Raw genomic sequence first — 19212 nt, forward strand, 5'->3', positions numbered from 1 at the left:
CCCAATTGGACCCCCCCCCCCCCTTTTTTTTTTTTTACTCCATCATTACTAAACAAAAACAGCCCACGACTGCAAAGCGCGAAGATTCCTCCTTTGCGTGCATTCATGTGGCTGCATGGTAACATGTGGCGGGGGTGGAGCCAATGAAGACGCTAGTGGCCAATTGGTGGTGGTGGTAATGGTTTATTGAATAATCAAAAAGGAAAAAAAAGAGTGTTGCCGGTCGCGGCAACTGCGATCTAAAATCTGAAACATCCGAGATGGGGCCGGCGGGAAAGAAAAGGGGATAGGCCGGAAGGGGCGAGAGGAAGTACAGAGGGCAGTTATGGCAAGAAAGGACAGGGTTGTCAAGCGGTTGGGATCCCTAGCCAGCTGATAAATCGCAAACTGGCGGGTTTGAGAACGCTTAAAATTTTTGACTTCGTTTCCTTGTTAACTATTTGCTCGTAAGCCCTTTCTCAACCATTGCAAATATGCAACATCTAAAAGCTGTTGAGCGTCGTCCGCCTACCTCATCGCCCAACGGTGAAGCCTTCGGCCCCTTTCCCGAACATATCAGGGCAAGGAAGGTGATGCTCTATGTAATTCATGTACGTTTTGATTATCAATACGCCTTAATTATTCTGCCAGAGCGATAAAATGTCGGGGTACAAAAGCTGAGGCCCAGAGGCAAGGGCACCACACTTACGGGTATGAGTAAGACGATCTTTCACCGCCTGTGTTTGTTATTAAAAGTCATCTTTTGGTTTTATTTCAAATGTCTTTACTTCAACGAGAGCCTCGGTAAACCAATTGGGAGCGCCTGCCATGCACCAAACCACTTTTCATAGTTTAAAAAATCTGAAAGCAAGTAAACAATCTTTTGAACGCTTAGAACTTGCTGAATGTTTGCAATATTGAGAGAATAATCTGATTACTATTGTACGAGTATGAGACACGACAATATTTAGACTCAAGTTTCGCATTACGAGTACACGCGAAATAGCCATTCACATAGCCTTTTCATTCCGCGAACTCTTTTGTAATGAAATATTTTTGGATGCTGTTGTTTTGAGATGGTTTTGAGGGGAAAGCAAATCAAGGTATGCCTCTTTTCACATTGCCTCTCTTCTACACTTACAACAGAATACAATCTAGCCTTCAACTTCACTGACCGGAATGATGCACAAGAACGGTTGCTTCAGCTTTGAAATTAAATGTCGTGGATAATTTTTACCGGCATGTCTAAATTCAGGGTTACGGCGACGGCAATGGGGCTGCTTTTCGATCGAATGGACTTCACACCGTCACCGCTACCGCGAACCGGCAGTGCGCAAGCCAGATATCTGCGCATATCGCGCTACGCGGCAAATTCAGAGAGTGCAGTAAGACTGTAAATATAAAACATGTAATAATAAGGTTAAATTAACACTTAAAATACTATCGTTATGAAATTATGAAATAGGCAGCAAAAAAAAAAAAAAGCTCGAGTTTTTGCTCAAGGTTATCCATTGAGATCCACTTAATACCCGGAGAGATGCTGCGTACTCCTCGCAACAAAAATTCTTGCGCCGAAAAACTAATTAGGGCAGCAGAGGACCAAACCACGTACTGTTTTCATAGGTCGTCGGTCTCATTTAGGCTCACATTCAAATCGTGATCTGAGTCGTGAGTCCGGACTCACGTTCAATTGTGAGTTTATTCATGTTCAAATCTGAGTCTATGCGAGTCTGGATTCACATTCAGTTCATGACTCGTGGTTAGTCCGACTTAGTAAGTTCCTATGAAATCAATGAATGCTTGGTCAGGTGTTGAACAATAATGATTGTGAGCGATTGGGAAATCGGCACGAGTTGCTCATTGTATCTCAGTGGACACGAGTTGCCTGTGTACTTGCAATACTGAATAAGCTTTTGGACGTGCAGATAATACTGAGCAGTTTCGGGTTTTTCCTCGTAAATAATTATTTTGGCTATGACAGTTCATCTGGTTAATCACTTTTTTTTTTTTTTTTTTTTTTTTTTTTTTTTTTTTCGTCGGCGTGCTCTTTTGCGGTGGCTCTATATAGACTTCATTTTGTTGTTTAATTCAGAACGCGTTTCACGAGTGATTTCATCGGTTAGCTGATCATTGGTCGAGAACGATCCGAACGAACCAGGCAAGCTATGCACAGCTGGTAATTATGCTAATGACGTTAGAGCCCATTGTGTCGCCGTATTTTTTTTACACTTTTTCAGTGCTTCAGCACTATCTACTCACATTCTCGCAAAAGCCCGATGTTGAATGATTATAATAACTGGTTCACAGGTAGGGAAAGGCGCAGTATCTGTCACCCTTGTTTCTGTGGACACCTGACCCGCGCCGTAAGGAAAGGGAGGAGGTGGGAGTGAAAGAGAGAAAGAGGAGCCGTAGTGGAGGGCTACGGAGTAATTTCGACCACCTGGGTATCTTTAACGTGCGCTGACATCGCACAGCACACGGACGCATCTTCGCTTCGCCTCCATCGAAACGCAGCCGCCGCGGTTGGGACGGGTACTCCGACACAGTAGCCAGCCGGGCATCTTATCATTGTACCCCCCCGGCGGGGCCCGATGTTGACGCCGATTCGACTTTTCCCGAGGGACTTCAGGTGTCCACACAAACAAGTGTGACATATACTGTGCCTTTCCTTTCCCTCCGGCACAGTAGTCGGACGTCTTACTACTGCACCACTGAATTCGCCCCGCAGCGGTGGTGCAGTGGTAAGACGCCCGATTACTGTGCCGAAGTTAGAGCACTGCACGGCCTGATTCTGCGGCCCGTGCCCATAGTTTGAAGCCCGAGCATAGCCCGGGCCCATGGCTTTAAGCCCGGGCCCGGCCAACGCCTCCTAAGTTATAGGAGGCGTTGGCCCGGCCCGGGCCCGAGCTGACGTAAAGCAGGCTCGAACCGGGCCCGCGCCATAAAGATTCGATCCGGCCTAGGCCCGGCACTCAGTCTGCGCGGACACCTTAAAAATGCAGTCGAAGCGAAAAAAGAAAACGCTTAACGCTTGTTTATTCCATCATAAATGACCTATTCCTGATTGACATGCCAACGTTATATAACAGAGTGCACATCCCTAATAACGTGGAACGAAAATTCCAAGCACATCGAATGGAAAGGATTTTCAAGAGTGCATGAAGTATTCGTTTTTTTTATCGAAAGTGCGCGAGACTACACGACCAAGAACTTGTTGGCTGCTAGGATTGGATGTAGTGGCTATCGCACGAGGAACTGTTCACCTACCTTCTGTATGCGTCTTCCACGTGTGCTAGCCACTATGTCAGAAGCGAGATTGTAATAAACTTACCAATAATATCGTATATGCTAAGAGTCATGAGTAATTCTCTCTGTTGTTTCAATTGCTGGATTAGCGATGGCAGGTATGTCGTTCACTTTTTTTTTTTTTTCTTTGGTGATGACTGTATTTCATGTGTAATGCATTTTTTGTAATTTACTACTATGAGTGTACTTTTGATCTGAGCAAAGCTCCTGTCTTAGCCCTGCATAGAACTGATAGTACTGTTAAATTAAATAATGCTGCTTAAATGGTACATATAGTAAAAATTAAGATGTGAGAAAAATGTGACAAAATATTCTTCTGAGCTGAAGAGGTCATTTTAAAGTACTGGCAGAAGCAAATGCCTGGACAAGAAATTTCTAACACCGCTCAAGAGCTATGGATTACAAAGATTTTAAATATGGCTCTGTATTATCAATTAGCTCTTGAGGGAAGTTATTTGCTTAATCACACACAAAGAGACTGCCCCTGGCAACTACGCCACAAGAACCTGTCTCATAAAGGGCAGGAAAAAAAAAAATCCACAGGATCTTGTGCAACAATATTGTATTGAATAACTCATCGCCGCTCTCCGCATCTTTATGGAGGCGGAAAAAGACGCCTGTTTATTTTGCATAAATATGTGTTTGAACAACCGAAGATTCCTAATGAAATACGTTCTTATTCAATTACGTTTCTCGTAGCGTAGAGATTTTTTGAAAAAAAGCGGGGGGGGGGGGGGGGGGGGGGGGGGGACGAAGACGGCTGCCTGCCGACAGGCAATTAAAGGCGCTTCTCCAGTGATACGACGAAGTGTGCTTACTGATGGCTGAAAAATCCCAAGCTAGCCGAGTTGTTTTGCCCACATTTTCTTTTTCTTTTTTTTTGTTTTTCGCTTGTGTTGAGTGCCGAGTGGCGTGCGCACCTAAGTTACTTCGGCAAACCACTAAGTGCAGCTGATTAAACTCGGTCTATAAATTAGCTTTCTCTCATTCGACATTAAAAAATGTACTATTAGTGGTTTATTCGTAAACCACTTTCATGACTTTAGCGGCGGGATTTCTTCATTCCCGAAGAAGCACTGCACAGCCAGCCAAAGCCCGCCCAAGCCACCCCTTCAAGCCCTTACCCGGCCCAAGCCCGCAAATTCAGGCCCGAGCCCGGCCCGGGCCCGGAAAAACGGCAAATTTCAGGCCTGAGCCCGTGCAGTGCTCTAATCGGGATCGAACCCGGGTACTCCGGGCCGAAGTACGCGGGTTCGAACCCGACCACGGCGGCTGCGTTTCGATGGAGGCGAAACGAAGAGGCGTCCGTGTGCTGTGCGATGTCAGCGCACGTTAAAGATCCCCAGGTGGTCCAAATTACTCCGTAGCCTTCCACTACGGCTACTCTTTCTCTTCTTTTGATTGGTTCACAGGAAGCGAAAGGCGCAGTATCTGTTACACTTGCTCTGTGGACACCTGAACCGCGCCGTAAGGGAAGGGAGGAAGGTGGGAGTGAAAGCGGAGAGAGAGAAAGAGGAGCCGTAGTGGAGGGCTACGGAGTAATTTCGACCACCTGGGGATCTTTAACGTGCGCTGACATCGCGCAGCACACGGACGCCACTTCGTTTCGCCTCCATCGAAACGCAGCCGCCGAGGTCGGGTTCGAACCCGGGAACTCCGGCACAGTAGTCGGGCGTCTTACCACTGCGCCAACCCGGCGGGGCTCTATTTTCCACTTTCAATACCTCCGCCATTCCCTTAGGGTGCGGTTCTGGTGTCCACAGAAATAAGCGTGACAGATACTGCGCCTTTCCCTTCTTGTGAGCAAATTATAACTCCGGTGAACTCTGATGCGTTCACGGGAACGCTGGTTGTGTTCGACAAGGGGCGCGCGATGTACCTGTGCAGCAAGAACGCTAAAGCTTTCGCATTTCTCCACTGCAGATTCTGCAGTGCTCTCGGAAATTTTAGTGTTGCAGCACATAGTCTTGTTTGGAAGCATGACCGCCTGATTAAAAAAAAAAAAAAAAAAAAAAAACAACTAGTCTCTCAGATGTCTAAGAGGAGAATGGCGAAAGCCTACCCTTCCTCTCCTATCCTTTGCCTCCCACCGTTTGCCTCTTATCGGCGTTCATTGCAGTGCTACATATAACTGCCGAGTGTGTTTAGACGGTGCACGATCGCTTCTGTCGCGTGGCGTTCCTTGGCGCGCATTTAAGTGAGGGATTGCAGATGGCAGGAACGCTAGACAAGAACACATCTCGCGGAATCGCTGCGCAGTTCGGACCTGGGCATACAAGACCGGATCCTCAAGCGAGCCTATGAGGTCGCAACAGGCTTGACCTGCTGGCCAGACGTTGACAAATCTCGCGCACGGGATTTCGCTTCATGAGCCTAGAAAGGTTTTTGCCTTAATAACGTATAATAATTTAGACACAACACACACAATCTGTCAAAACGCCCTGCTGCTGCACGATATTCCATGATCAACTCAATTAAACCGTCTGTATTTTTTCTTGCGCGCCCCGAATTCCTACGTGTAATAAAGGTTTTCTCTCTCTCTCTTGTAAATTATGCATTGGCTATGCCCGAGGTTTCGTCGGCCGGGCGGTGAGCACCTCGTTTCCCGCGGGCGCGAGGGAGGGCCTGCTCTCGTTCCATGGTATAACTCGCCATTTTAGCCTGGAAAGGCGCATCTTCCCTCCACCGCACAATTCATTAAGCAAGGCCCAGGAGATAATCTGGCGCCAGCTACAAACCCGCTCCTTTCCCTGCCCCAAAGTTTATTCACATATATTCAAAGAGCAGGTTGACCCTGAATGCAAAGAGTGTGGCGTCGACGCTACTTTAGACCACATTACATGGGGGTGCGCGGCCTATCCGCCACCCGCCGATTTTCTGCCAGCTCCATCTCTGGAGGAGTGGGAGGCCGCTGCTCGGACCCGGCCATCCAGGCTCGGGTCACTGAGTGGGCCGAAGAGATCGCCGACAGGACGCAACTGGCGGCCATCTGGCGCGGCCAGCAAGCAAACTAAACCACTTAAAGCCGATGAAATAAATGTTTTCCCATCCATCCATCCATGCATTGGCTTATACGAAAGGAAAGGCGCAGGTAGTCAAGTTTGCTTGAAAGTTAAACTATGACGTGAAGCGCGGGTCTACCTATAGCGTAGTGAAGCTTTCGCTTCAAATGAAATGCATGCGCGACGGGCCGCATGAGCGTAGGTCTAGTCCTCAGCTGAGGCATATCAAGATGAAAGCTGTCCCCGTGTCCCACAATGCCTTCTCTTCATCCAATGTATTCGTGCCTTTTCTTAAAGTGCTCTTCAGCCTTTTAAAAGATCATTGTGAACTGGTTGCCTGAAATATTAACATCTCAACGTAATCATATATTGAGCGTGCCTGGGTAACAAGACAAAGAACATGAAGTTAGCGCAGAAAACTAGGACTATGGAAGAAGACTCAACATGAGCGCTTCCTGGGCCCTCGTTTTTTGCGCTAACTTCATCGTGAGTCAGATTCAACTAACCCAACTTTACACCTATATTACAAACCAAGTGTCTAAAGATATATACATCCGACGTATCCATTCAATTCTCTGTGCAGGTACGTCCGCATTCCGTTTGCTACGCGTGCATGAAGCTCAGCTTTCGTGACGCTCTAGGAGGTGCTAAGAAGGTCTCGGCAATTCTTACGTCGTATTCCCACAATGACGCAGATCATTGTATTCACTCAAAGTTGTGTGCGGCGAGCACCGCTTGTCACGCGCACAGGTTGCAGGCGGCAGGCGACGCGACGTACTCCAGCAATACGCATGTATGTCCATTCACGATCGGACAGTTCTCGTTTCTACAATTAAATTATTAAATTGCCACCTCGATTTGCTCGTAACCTAACCGAGCTACTCCTAGCATCTGCGCTGTCTTCGATCCTGCACCGACCTCCGACGTCCTAATACACCTAAAAAAAAACGAAGCACGGGCTCGCACAAAAAGTGCTCTCCTAATTCGTCCCGCGTGCTGAAGACATGGACATCAAGGGTGTCAAAACAGAACATCCGGCCGTGCACTTGCAGAGCACGCCGCGAAACAAAATTTTGTTCGTTCGTGTGCTCCGTTTTATTTTGGGGGCACTGGTAGGTTTACGCTATGCGTATGATCCGCTTCCGTACGAACAGCGATGTTCTTTAGGCGTTTAGGAAAGGACTGGCCAATTAAGTGCTCATCTGCATGTAGCTTCGTTTCTGGTTAAATGTCTCGTGCATGGAATTTACACTCATGTATATGTTCGAGGTTATAGCGTGAGCGGAAGATATGCGGTGTCGGGTTTCGGTAGCCGAGATAATCAAATAGCCAAGGAGTAAATTTGCAGTTTAACGCTGCTGTGCAATATACAACCGAAAGGCGTGCTGTTTTTCACGCACGATGCCAATTGCCCAATTTCGGGCAGTGTGCACACACGGCAAAAACAGGGGCTAAAGCTAGCCACCAGGGGACTCACGCTTGTCCAATTGTGCCAAGTTCCATTTTTTCCTGTAATTACTATCGAAACAAACCGTCACTTACGCACCCATTGAGAATCCCTTCAGAGTTTCGGGGCATTTTTTGCAGGATGTCGCGATTTTATGTGAAAGATATGTACAGACTTTTATTTAGCGTTGCCGTCTGCCTGATCCTATGACACTGCGATGCAATTTCTGCCGACACTTTGTCAGCGCCCCAGGTGCGGGTGACCGCTCTGATCAGTGGACGGCCTGCTCTCGTTCCGCAGTTCGATCCCCCCCCCCCCCCCTCTCCATTCCTTGACCGCCACATGCCATTTCCTTGCCTGCTCTCACTGATATATAAAGGGGACAAATTGTCAAAGCTGGCAAACAATTACCGCACTTGCAAAAAAAAAAAAAAAGAAAGAAAAAAGAAAGAAAAAGACTATTTTGGGGGCTACAATGCACAGCTACAGCTTCGCATTGTAGGCTGGGCTTTGAAGGTAGAGCAGGCCAAGTGCGTGTCGCTGCCCTGCTCACGCCCCTTCCCCACCCTCACCTGGCTACCCAAGTGTCATAAGTTTACCAACCAACCAGCGCGCTGTGCGGAAGCAATCGCGGAGCCTTGCCAACCAATCGGCGCGCGGCGCGCAACTGCTGAAGTCTCGAAACATGCATGGGCCGTTCTAATCCCTCTCCCAGCGAGGCTGAAGTGCGAAAGTTCTAGTCGAGAGAGAAAGCAGCAAGGAGGCACTCAGGCAGGCGGGTGTCTGGATCAGGTCTCTGCTCAAATCCACGCTCAGACTTTGCCTAGGATTCTCATCCATCGGCTGCATCGTCCTTGGCCTGTTCAGGACGCCCCAACAAGCATTTTCTCCTGCGATAAGTTTTTCTAGAATTCCATATAACGCTAGGCGTTTGTGCCGATTGTCCTAATTTGCACGTTAATTTGCGTGTACAGTTGCTTTTCGTTTTTTATTATTTTTTTTTTTTAGTTTGTTAATCTTCGCTGTGTTGCGATTCAAGTCAGTTCGCATTTTTGTTAATCCTCGCTTTCTGTTAACTGTTGCGATTGACGTCAGTCGTGTGTTGAATTGCGTGTTTTAAACAGGTTTTAAACTTCTCTACCTCTGTTAATCTGCGCTGCACAGATCAACATGAATCGGGTTTTGGTGGCCGGTGATTCAATGGTGAAATATGTTAATCAGTATTTTCCATCGCGTCCTGGTCTGGCTGTTGATGTGAGTGCACACAGAGGGATAAAGATAGAAAATTTGCTCTCGGCGGTAGCTACTCAGCTATTCGACATCGACGTTCTCATTATTCATGTTGGCACGAACAACACTCTTGAGAGTGTTAGCATGTGCATTGAGAAGTACCGTCGGTTGGCTAGCGGCATTGTCAAGAGCAAATCTTCGATGCAAGTAGCTTTCTCCGCCGTTCTCCCACGAGGGCAGAACGAGTATAGGGTTGCTGAAAGCGAAACTCAGCTGCACCGCACGAACGAGCGGTACAGGCAGGTAAACGCTGCATTACAGGAGCTATGCCGCGAGCGGGGTTTCCGCTTCCTGGGCGGCTTGGTTGGATGCTGGAGCAGCTACCTGAGCCGCGATGGTGTGCACCCGAGCCGGCAAGGAAACCAGGTGCTGGCGGAGTATCTCTACCAGGAGGCCTGCAGCCTGGCTGCTGTTGCTGAGAGGCGGTCCATTCAACAGAGGTACCAGGAGAGTCGGGTATCCACAAGTTGGACTGGCTGGGCCAAGCCAGCCAGGGAGGCCATGATTTGTGAGGCAGACTTTCCTCCTCTATATTCATCTATTTGTACTTTAGGAGTAGTAAGCAAGCAACCTGCAACTCCTGCTCCTGTCCAGGGAACAAACAATACTCCTTTGCAACGGGGCGGCACTGACCAGCTTCCAGCTACCCTTTGGGGAGCTGGCTTTGTGCTTGTTGGAGGTGTTCGTGTCCGGCAAAAAGGTTGTAAAGTTTGGACTACCTGGGACAGCCTGCCTTCCTCTGTGTCCCATGGCTCAGGTGTACCCGGATGGGGAAAGGCTGAGAAGAGGCTTGAAGGCTGTGTGCCTTTTACCAAGCCTATGACTCTCAGCCAAGGTGCAAGCACCACCTGTGCCAAGGTGAATGGTGGAGCCTCACAGGTGTCGCACAAAAGCAGCCCTGCTGTGTGCTCTTCCATAGAGGAAGGTACAGTCAGTGCTCCTAAAGCAACTGTACCAAAGGCTGTCTGCAACCATGGCAACAGTGAGTGGGTACTTGTATCAAAGAAGAAGCGGAAGGCTGCGGCACTGTTTCGGCAAGGAAAAGGTTCAAGCTCTGCCACAGGCAGAGACACCAGAGTACTTGCCAAAACAGGTGCCAAGCCCTTGCAGCGTGCCACACCTTATTCTGCAGTAGTGAGGACAGTGCAGGCACACTTTTACAGAAATGCCTGTGCGCCTCCTTCTACTGCAGCATGCTGTGTGGACGGTGAAGGGCAAGCTAGTGACCTGCGCAGCATTGCCTGTGACAGCTGTGTGGCCAGCCACCACCAAAAAAGTTGTGAGCTGGCAGACTTTGCAGCTGTTTTGTGCGGTGTTGTCGTAGAGGTTACTGGCTGCAAAAGCCGTGCACGATCACCATCTAAAGAAGGCCAGAGTGCATGCAAATGTGTCGTGAATACTAGCCTAATCAAAGCAAAGTCCGGTGCTGCTAAGCGGCGACGGCGTCGTTTGGCTGCTTCAGTACCTTATGGAGAAGTTGGCAATTTCAATGACCAGGCTCACTCTAAGGTGCAAAAGTCTGCGCATGAGGGTGGCACAGTGAGCAGTGCACAGCCCAGTGCTGCCAAGCGACGCAGACGCTGTCTGGTAGCATCTGCTTTGTGCAGAAAATCTAACTTATGTGATATGCCAGACAGTCAAGCTATCCAAAAAATAGAATCTCTTAAACAGGAAAGGGAGAGAGCAACTGGTGGCCTTGGTGACACTTGGCTAATTGATACCCCATCTGAGCATCTCCTGCCTTTAGCACCAGGCTGCCATAGTGAGCTTTGTGAAGATGTAACCCTTGCCCATGTTCATGCAACTAAGGCTTCTAACACAATATCTGGAGGGGGAGGGAGCAAAATTTGCCTGAATGGCACATTTGATAGTTTTGTTTCTTTTAAGGAATGTTTTGATGAGTGGTGTAAGGAGGGGAAGCATGTCGTTCATGTCGCTAGGTCAAACAAAAACCCCTTAGAGTCAGGATCTAAAGATTATGAATTTTTGAGAATTACTTATCGCTGTATTCATAGCGGTAATGCTAGGATACGCAGTACTGGAAAACGTCCAAACCAGTCTTACAACAGCATTGGTTGTGAAATGCTTGTTTCACTGGCTCTTCACAAGTCTCCATCTCTGCACTACAAAATAATTCAGCTGAAAACTGTGCACAATCACGACCTTAGTCATTACAATTTATACACAAACCAAAGACTTCTGAACAGTAATGAAAAAAATCAACTATGTGATCTGGTGAAATGTAACGTTGCTTCGAAAGAGTTCAAGAAACTTGTTCAACAAAAGACGGGTAAAACTTTAACTACGAAAGATGTAAACAATTTAAAACAAATTTACTCTGTACCAGTTCGAAATAAGGAGACTCACGGGCAAATGCTAGTTCAGCAGGTAGAAACTTTAATTGAAAGAAATCCAAACTGGGTCATTCATTACGAAAAAGACAATCAACATGAGTTGCAGTTTATCTTGTTCCAAACAAGTGAGATGCGTGAGATGCTGGAAAAATATCCTGATGTTATATTTGTAGATGGGACATATAAAGTTAATATTGAAGGTTATGTTTTGTACTCTGTTCTCATCGAAGATGGCCGTGGGCGTGGGCGGTGCGTCTGCTACGCATTCGTACAAAATGAAACCGCTGAAATTATAAGGGCCATGTTTGAAAAATTTATACAATTTAATCCATTTGTTGTATCAGGATGTAAGGTGGTAATGATAGATAAAGACATGAACGAAATGCGTATCCTCAGTTCTCTTCTTCCGAACAGCACAATTTTACTGTGCACATGGCACGTGCTGAATTGCCTCCATAGAAATATTAATGATAAAGCAAGAGGGCAACGAAAATTACTCCTTCCAATTGTAAAAGCATTAGTCTATTCTCAAACTCATCAAGAGTACTCTGACATGTTAGATCAATTGCGTAATGTAGCTCCTGCTGGATTCTTTTCCTATTATATGCAGCAGTGGGACTCGTGTAGAGAGATGTGGGTGCATGCTTACAGGAAAAGCCTTGTAACCCTAGGAAATAATACAAATAACCGAATTGAAAGCCACAATCAAAAGCTTAAAAGTTTCCTTCGTCCTGGTATGCATTTAGTGGAGGCTGTAGGAGGATTGATAGAGTATGTTGACAATGACGCCGCCTCTCTACAGTTTGCAAAGCTGAAGGAAATGAAGATTAATGTAAATGTAAATTGTATAGATGAATTTCAATTAGAACTGTCCCGTTGCTGCACATCAGAAGCTAAAGATAAACTGCTCGAACAATATGAAAAATTTAAGACTGCTAATTATCAAGTCAGTTCACTTCTCAACTCATTTAATGTGGCTTTAGGAAGTAAAGACTATTGTGTCAGTCAAAATCTGGACAGCTGTACATGTACTTTTTTCAACCAGTACGGCTTGCCTTGTTCGCATATAATGGCAGTCCGCTCATTTGCACAGGAAAGAGTACTCGATACAGCATGCATTCCTAGCAGATGGCAAAAGGAGCATTTTTTAAGTGAAAGCCCTACAGCTACGCCCACAAAGCCAGTAGTAACAAGTAGCATTCAGGTATCTTCACCTCTTAAGCTAAACACACCGCAAAAGATATTCTGCTGGGTGTACAAGGAGCTTGAGATTATGGCCAAGAGTGTCGCAAATATTGCATCCATGGGAAGTGAAAAAGAGGCGCGAGAAAATGTTTTGGCTATTAAGGCATTTGGAAGACAGCTCACAGCAGCATATGCACAGCAAAGTCAGGCTGGGCAAAATTTACAAGGTTTAACAATTCAAACAAGCCCAGCAGTTCAACAAACGAGCACCTTAAATACAGGAAGTAGCTTTGGGAATATTAAGCTTGTAATACCTGTAGTTAAGGCCAGAAGAGGTCGTCCAAAAAAAGTGAAAGCTACTAAGCGATTGTTTTCAGTACAGCAAAACAGGACAAGCCCACTAGTTCACCAACCAAGTCCCATAAATACAGGAAATAGTTATGGAAGCACTAATAAGCCTGTAGTACCTGCAGTTAAGGCCAGCACAGTGCGTCCCATTAAAGTGAATGGCACTGAGGTGAGCTCGACAAAGCAAAATACAATAGACCTTGCTTCTGTTAAAGCCGAGACGTTGCAAATTTATAAGCTCTATTCATTATGTGACAGAGATTTAGAGGCTATTGCTAGACATAGTTCACTGTCAGACAGTGTCATTAATGTTGCCCAGTACTTGATTCGTCAAAAATTTTCTTATATGGGAGGGTTTCAAGATGTTCTATTGGGACAAAGGCTACGTTTTTCTCAAGTGAAGGGCCCATTTGTTCAGATCTTGCATACTCGCAACCCAGATCACTGGCTTACTGTCACTAATGCATGTGCGCCCCCAAATACAGTATATGTGTATGATTCCATTGATGAAGATATACCCCCTGATGCCGTTAAACAGATATGTCACATATTAAAAATGCCATTTTCAACATTAACGATCAGCATCAAACCCGCTCAAAATCAGGGTACCACTTTGGACTGTGGCTTGTTTGCAATTGCTAATATGTATTACATAGCATCTGACAGAGATCCATCAGTAATGAATCTTAATCAGGGTATGCTACGGAGCCATTTACTAGAGTGTATAAAGAAAGGCACCATAGATGACTTCCCAGAAACTATGTCTTTAACTGTTCATGTGCGGCCAAGAATATTTGTGTATAACTTACACTGTGTCTGCAGGCAGCCACTGAATGGCCCAACGACTGGAAATATTAAATGTGGTCTATGCCTTAAATCTTTTCACAGGGACTGCATTCAAAAATTAAAAGGAAATTTAGATGGCAAGGTATTCTTCTGCTCACAGTCATGTTCAGCTAGCGCTAAGGAAAAACTCCAAATTATGAACTCATGAATTGCTGGATTACTCTTTTTAGCCCAAATGTTTCTCTCTTTCTCCTTTGTTTAAGTTCACAGCTAAGCAAATTACCCCCCCCCCCCCCCCTCCCCACTTCCAAATAAAAAAAGAAAATTTGCTGCCGAGTTTATGCTTGCTCTGCTATCTCTTCGTTGCTTTTTTGGTTTTGCTGCTTGTTTCTGTTATTTCTTTCCAGGTTAACATGGCACTCCTTCCGCAAAGCTTGCTGCCTTTTTACCTGAAGTGGAAGTTTTCAAGGTCAAGTACACCACCTTCCCATCCTACCACGGTAATCTCACACTTGGCAATGTCCCGCTAATTATCACACCTTTGGTATCTGCAACAGTGCGCTTTGTACTGATGTATGCTGGCTATCAGCCTTGACAGCAATAAGCAGTATAAGAGGTGTTGCACTGTTGGCAATAATTCAAAATAGGATTTTCAAACTGGAAGATCACTTCATTCAGCATAACATTGTCAGCTGTGATGGGCAACAGTTAAATACAGCTGAGACAGGTTAGCTGCCAGGAACTAATATTAAACAGTTATCATTTTACCCATTACTGGTCAGGTCTTTATTTCTTGAGAGATTTATAGTGTACTGCAAATAATATTCATATCAGTTTTAGTTTTTCGCAAATGCCATTCTCTTCATCACAACACCAACAGGAATTACGAGCCAAACTCGGGTGCATGCCAAGCCTGCAAGTACTTGTTGCACACCTGTCACAAGCTCAGTCCCTCACTGCTCCCTACCGGGTGCCTTAAAAAAGAGACCACGGGATAGCTGTGCCATTGTGCAACACACATTTGTTTGTGTGGCTAGAACTGTCTGCATCCACTCAGTTTCACTTCTGTCGAGTGTGGCCCGAAATTCCTCGCACTGCAACACAGGAATGGCATTTTCACAAATTAAAAAATTTGTATGTATATTATTTGCACTGGGCCACAACAGAGAGTTTAGCAGTAATAGTTAAAAGGCTAGCTAATTAATATTTGTCAACCAGCCAGCCAGAGCGCAGCTATCCTCCTTCTTTCTCCTTTTTTTGCTTAGCCCATTTTTTTTTTTTTTTCTCGGTGGCACACAACATCCCCAAAAAAATATTTCTACCTGTGCCACTGCCAGTTAGCTAGTTAACACAGCTTAGCAGTAGTCTAATGCAGACCACAGCTGACAATGCTATGCTGAAGAAATTGCTCTTCTAACTAAAGAATGTATTTTTGACATTCACTGACAGTTGTAGCTGAAACAGTGAATAAAATATGGTGCATGTTGCAAGACAAAAAATATATATATGTATATATTAGGACAAAAAACTTATATACCTTGTAGGCTTTACGTAGGCTCACAATTAGCACAGGCATGATGCAGTGAGCATATTCTTAATGTTCTACTAAGCTCTATGTAGGTATGTATTATAGTTCCTTAGACCACCTCAAATTTGCAACAGCGAAAGATTTTGTACCTGTCCTCTGAATGCTCCTCCTGCAGGCAGATTAAAGGGACAGTGAGATGTTAACTAAGGTCAGAAAAAGCACATAAGCAACTGGCACATTATCACTCTGCATCAAGGAGAGAAAAGCCTCAAGCTCACCCCAGTGCACTAGATTGGGAAGATACTCAAGAAGACCTTTATGAGTTATCTTTATGGTGTTGTTAACGGCTGATGGGTATGAGTACTTCTAAAAGCATGCACATAACCTTTTCAACTCTTAAAGCATCTGTTGCAGACAAATTGCTCATGCTGGTAAGTATCTCAAGACTGTCTTTTAATAACAAAAGACTGAACTAGAGGAGGACTGGCACTGCTCTGTCTTTGAGTTCCTGTCCTTTGTATTTGCACTGCTTATGCTAAAGTATCACATAGTAATAACTAGCTCGACTTTCTGTTGAACTTGATGGTGCAACTAGCTCCCACTCTCTCCAGCAATGTTTACATTGACATTGTGCTGTTGTCTTGAAAGTTTGTAAGTATATTAAAAAATATATACAAAGCATTCATGCAAAGGCCCTAAAGTTGAGTACTGTAGGGCTCAACTTCAACCTGATTTCCTCTTTGCGTCATTTGTCGCAGTTCCTCATGCTTGGACACACATGCCTCATGCCTGGACAGCACTTCTTTCAAGTTCAAGTTTGCCATCTTACTGCCCTGTCCACTTCCTCGGCAGTCTTCCTCCTGAAAGTGGAGGCCCATTTAACTGCTGTCAATGATACTGTAATGCACATGACATGTAAAAGGCTGTACAGCACAAGGTCGTCACTTACCACAGTACCTTAAAATAATTCGGAGCCCTCTGCTACCGCACCTTTCAATGCAATAAGGCTAAAAGTCCCATTTTCTAGAAAACTCCAGCATCTGAATTGAGCTAAAAATCACGGGCATGGCTGGCAGCGGACATGGTCGGACACTGATCAATTGCAGGGTTCTGCGACATCATGCGACCATGTGATATGGCCGATTTGACAGAAGCTTCAGGCTTGTCATTTCATATAGCAGGACGAAGGCAATCCAACCCTCCAGGAACTTTGCTCGGGAAGCACAGCGCGGGAAGAACGGAGAACGAGGACAACACAGGGCTAGCGCTAGTCCTGTGTTGTCCTCGTTTTCCAGTCTTCCTGCGCTATGCTTTCTGAGTTAAGATGATTTACCAACCTACCCAAGCCTATTTCCTTCTGAGGAACTTTGCATTCAGAGTGGGACATCCCGACTCAAGGCCACGCAAACATGTCTGTATGTTTTTGTTAAGCGAGGCTTTATATCTATGCTAGGTAGTCTTTCACATAATATAGTAGCTTATTACTATACAAAGAGTATGTATGAGATAGCAGAAGAGGAAATTAAGAAATTACTGATTAAGGGTGTTGTAAAGTGCATAAGTAGGAATGTAAGTTCGCAAGAGAAGCTACAAACGGGACCTGTTAATGCTGTCATTATTGTACCCTTCTAGGCAAAATTTAAGTGGATGCCTCATTGTTCTTTTGTCTTCAGTCTTTCATTCCCTCCTCCATCCCTTCCCTCAGAGCATGGTTCAGGTGTCCACAGAAACGTGAGACAGTTACTGTGCCTTTCCCATTCTTCGATTCTTTTTTTTAAATTTTTTTTTGCCAGTGATGAATGCATTGCCTAGATGATGACAATCCTTCTTGTCGAAACGCTGGCTAGCAGACTGAGGCTCCCCATACCCTTAAAAATTTTAATCTGCTCCATCCCAACTTCCTGCCTATTCCCAAAAACTTAAATGAGTGTGTAATTGTTGGGTTCTTTGCTATGAGTACCAAATATCTTGTGTTATGGTCATTCTACTCCTGTAAGTACTTGTGTATCAATGTGACAGTGTTAATGGTCCCGCTCTGCAGAAAATCTGTCAGTGCTGTAGACAAAAAATCATAGACATGCATCTGGTACATGTTAAATGGGAGATGGCATAGCCAAGCATTGATCAGCCTGTGGGTTGTATGATGTCTTGAGACCACATGACATAGCCAGGTTGGTAGTAGCTTTACGGAGGGAAGGACAGGAATCAAACCTGGAACTGTTGGATGCCAAGTCAGATGTGCTACCCCTAGGCCTTACAACGATGTTTGTATGTTTTGGTCGAAGCGGGCTTTATATCTGTGCCGAGTGACCTTTCACATGATGCTTACGGCTGCATGCTAATTAATGAGTATGTGTGAGATAGCAGAGGCACAAAATTAAGTGAAATTAAGCAAGTAGCAAAGTGCCTGTGCGCAAACTGCAAACCGAGCCATAGAGAGGAACGATTAGTGACGTTGAGTCACATTTTTACAGGCAGTGTTGATGTCCCCTAAATTCCTTTTTACTTGCTAGCCAATAAATGCCATGTTTGTGTTTTACTGTTTCACATGCCTCTGCGTCATTCGCTGCATTTTCCCACTGTTCTCCAAATTTCTTTTGACTGCAGGTCAATAAATGCAATTTTGTGTTTTTCCTTTTCAACATGCCTCTGTGCCATTCCCTGCATTCCCTGCCTTGGCGGTCTTCAGCCTGGTCATCTATTGCTTTAAACTGGTAACTGCCAAAGGAAGAAAGCTTGCAAAAAGGTATTCATTAAACTGCAAGACTACAAGAAGGAAACTGATGCATGAAAGCAAACGAAGCAAAGATTTGTTTTGCTGAAAAGGAATAAAAGCATTAGCACAGCTCCACGTATGGAAGAAATGACGACATTAACGCCAAGCTAGATACACAAAAAGTAAAACCCAGAAAATTGCACATGCATGGGTAGAACACTATGAAGACTCTTAGAAATAATAGCAGCAAAAATTAAACACAGAGATGGCGATAGTTATAAACATTAACAGCAGGGCCGTCATGAAGAAAACTCCGGCTTGAGTTTACACTTCTTACAAAGGACATAGAAGTAGCTGTCCTTAAAGAAACATGGTTACGCTCCAGCACTTAGTTTTCTGAGAACTGCGACACAAAGGATGAAAGAGTGTGGGGCATTACAGTGATCAACGAAACTTCAGAAGGCCTGACATTCTGCCCGAGAGGCTATTCTGCAAGTTCAGTGCAAATAGTGTGGCATAAGGTGATCCCTTGCAAAAAAAACTTGCAATTCCCAGAAATTGGCAAGAGTGAAAAACCTTTTGTCAGCACTGCTAGCTGTACTGTTGCAATGATAGTAAAAGTGGCTGCCAAAATAAGCATGACATGCCCTTTATGAAGTGTTCCGCTGAAGTATTTTTTCCATATAGCCTCCACATAATGCACTGAAATCTCCTTTTGGTCAGATCCATCATTGTGCAATGATGTCTTCGTATCCTGCTTGGAAACAGGAACCATATCAGCACTCCCTCCTCGACTTCAATAGATTGGCCAATCTTTTTTCATTCATTTAACAATCCCTCCCTTTTCCTCACAACCAATCCTTTATTATTAAGAAAAAAACAAAAGCACCGGCACATTTAGCTATGCACATTAAAAAATGAGGATATGAAGCCTGACTAGAGAAAGTATGCAATGCGCAGAACAAACGAGTTGGCTTGGATGGCAAGGGAGGACTTTTACATTCACAAATATTACAGTGCTACAGCAAAGATTCACCTCTGCATGCAATGGAAATTTACTTCTTGGAAGCAGCTTTGTTCAAGTATGCAGGAAACGTTTTTGTAATCTGTGTGCTATTGTTATATGCACACGCAATATGTTTGGTAAAATTGGCACCTCCTATTCTCATAACCATCTGATGTGACCAGATTTGGCACACACATCACAGTAGTGAACCCAGTTGCTGTGATGGAATAAACAGCATTTGCAATGTGCATTGTGGAGAGCATTT

At 45.1% G+C, this 19212-nt stretch overlaps 3 protein-coding genes across 19 annotated transcripts in view; 2 read left to right on the top strand and 1 right to left on the bottom strand.

Annotated features, from left to right (window-relative positions):
* LOC146204654 (queuosine 5'-phosphate N-glycosylase/hydrolase-like) overlaps positions 1 to 19212 on the top strand; it is a 106009-nt gene that overhangs the window by 43027 nt on the left and 43770 nt on the right. The gene's annotated exons all lie outside the window — the stretch shown is intronic.
* The window catches only part of LOC146204657 (uncharacterized), a 41982-nt gene that overhangs the window by 19911 nt on the left and 2859 nt on the right, over positions 1 to 19212 (bottom strand). For 4 of the 12 annotated variants that reach the window (XR_014704001.1, XR_014704003.1, XR_014704002.1 and 1 more), the window contains exon 2: positions 15954 to 16085. The exons of 2 other annotated variants lie outside the window; for them this stretch is intronic. Coding sequence is in view for 3 of the 10 variants with exons in the window: in XM_084589360.1 (XP_084445486.1) it covers positions 15375 to 15394; positions 15954 to 16085 (152 nt within the window). In the remaining 7 variants the exon portion in view is untranslated. Of the gene's footprint in view, positions 1 to 821; positions 841 to 11553; positions 11663 to 14027; positions 14147 to 15374; positions 15395 to 15953; positions 16086 to 19212 lie in introns of those variants that run through there. 6 more of the 12 variants (XM_084589360.1, XM_084589361.1, XM_084589364.1 and 3 more) reach the window with 4 other exon arrangements.
* LOC146204658 (uncharacterized) lies at positions 8905 to 17770 on the top strand. The gene is made up of 2 exons (XM_084589349.1): positions 8905 to 14197; positions 15984 to 17770. Exon 1 carries the CDS (start codon positions 8905 to 8907, stop codon positions 13903 to 13905), a length of 5001 nt encoding a protein of 1666 aa, XP_084445475.1. The 3' UTR covers positions 13906 to 14197; positions 15984 to 17770.

This window comes from Amblyomma maculatum, chromosome 1 (assembly GCF_055883805.1).
Source record: "Amblyomma maculatum isolate TAMU_Amacu chromosome 1, ASM5588380v1, whole genome shotgun sequence".
Taxonomy (NCBI): Eukaryota; Metazoa; Arthropoda; class Arachnida; order Ixodida; family Ixodidae; genus Amblyomma; species Amblyomma maculatum.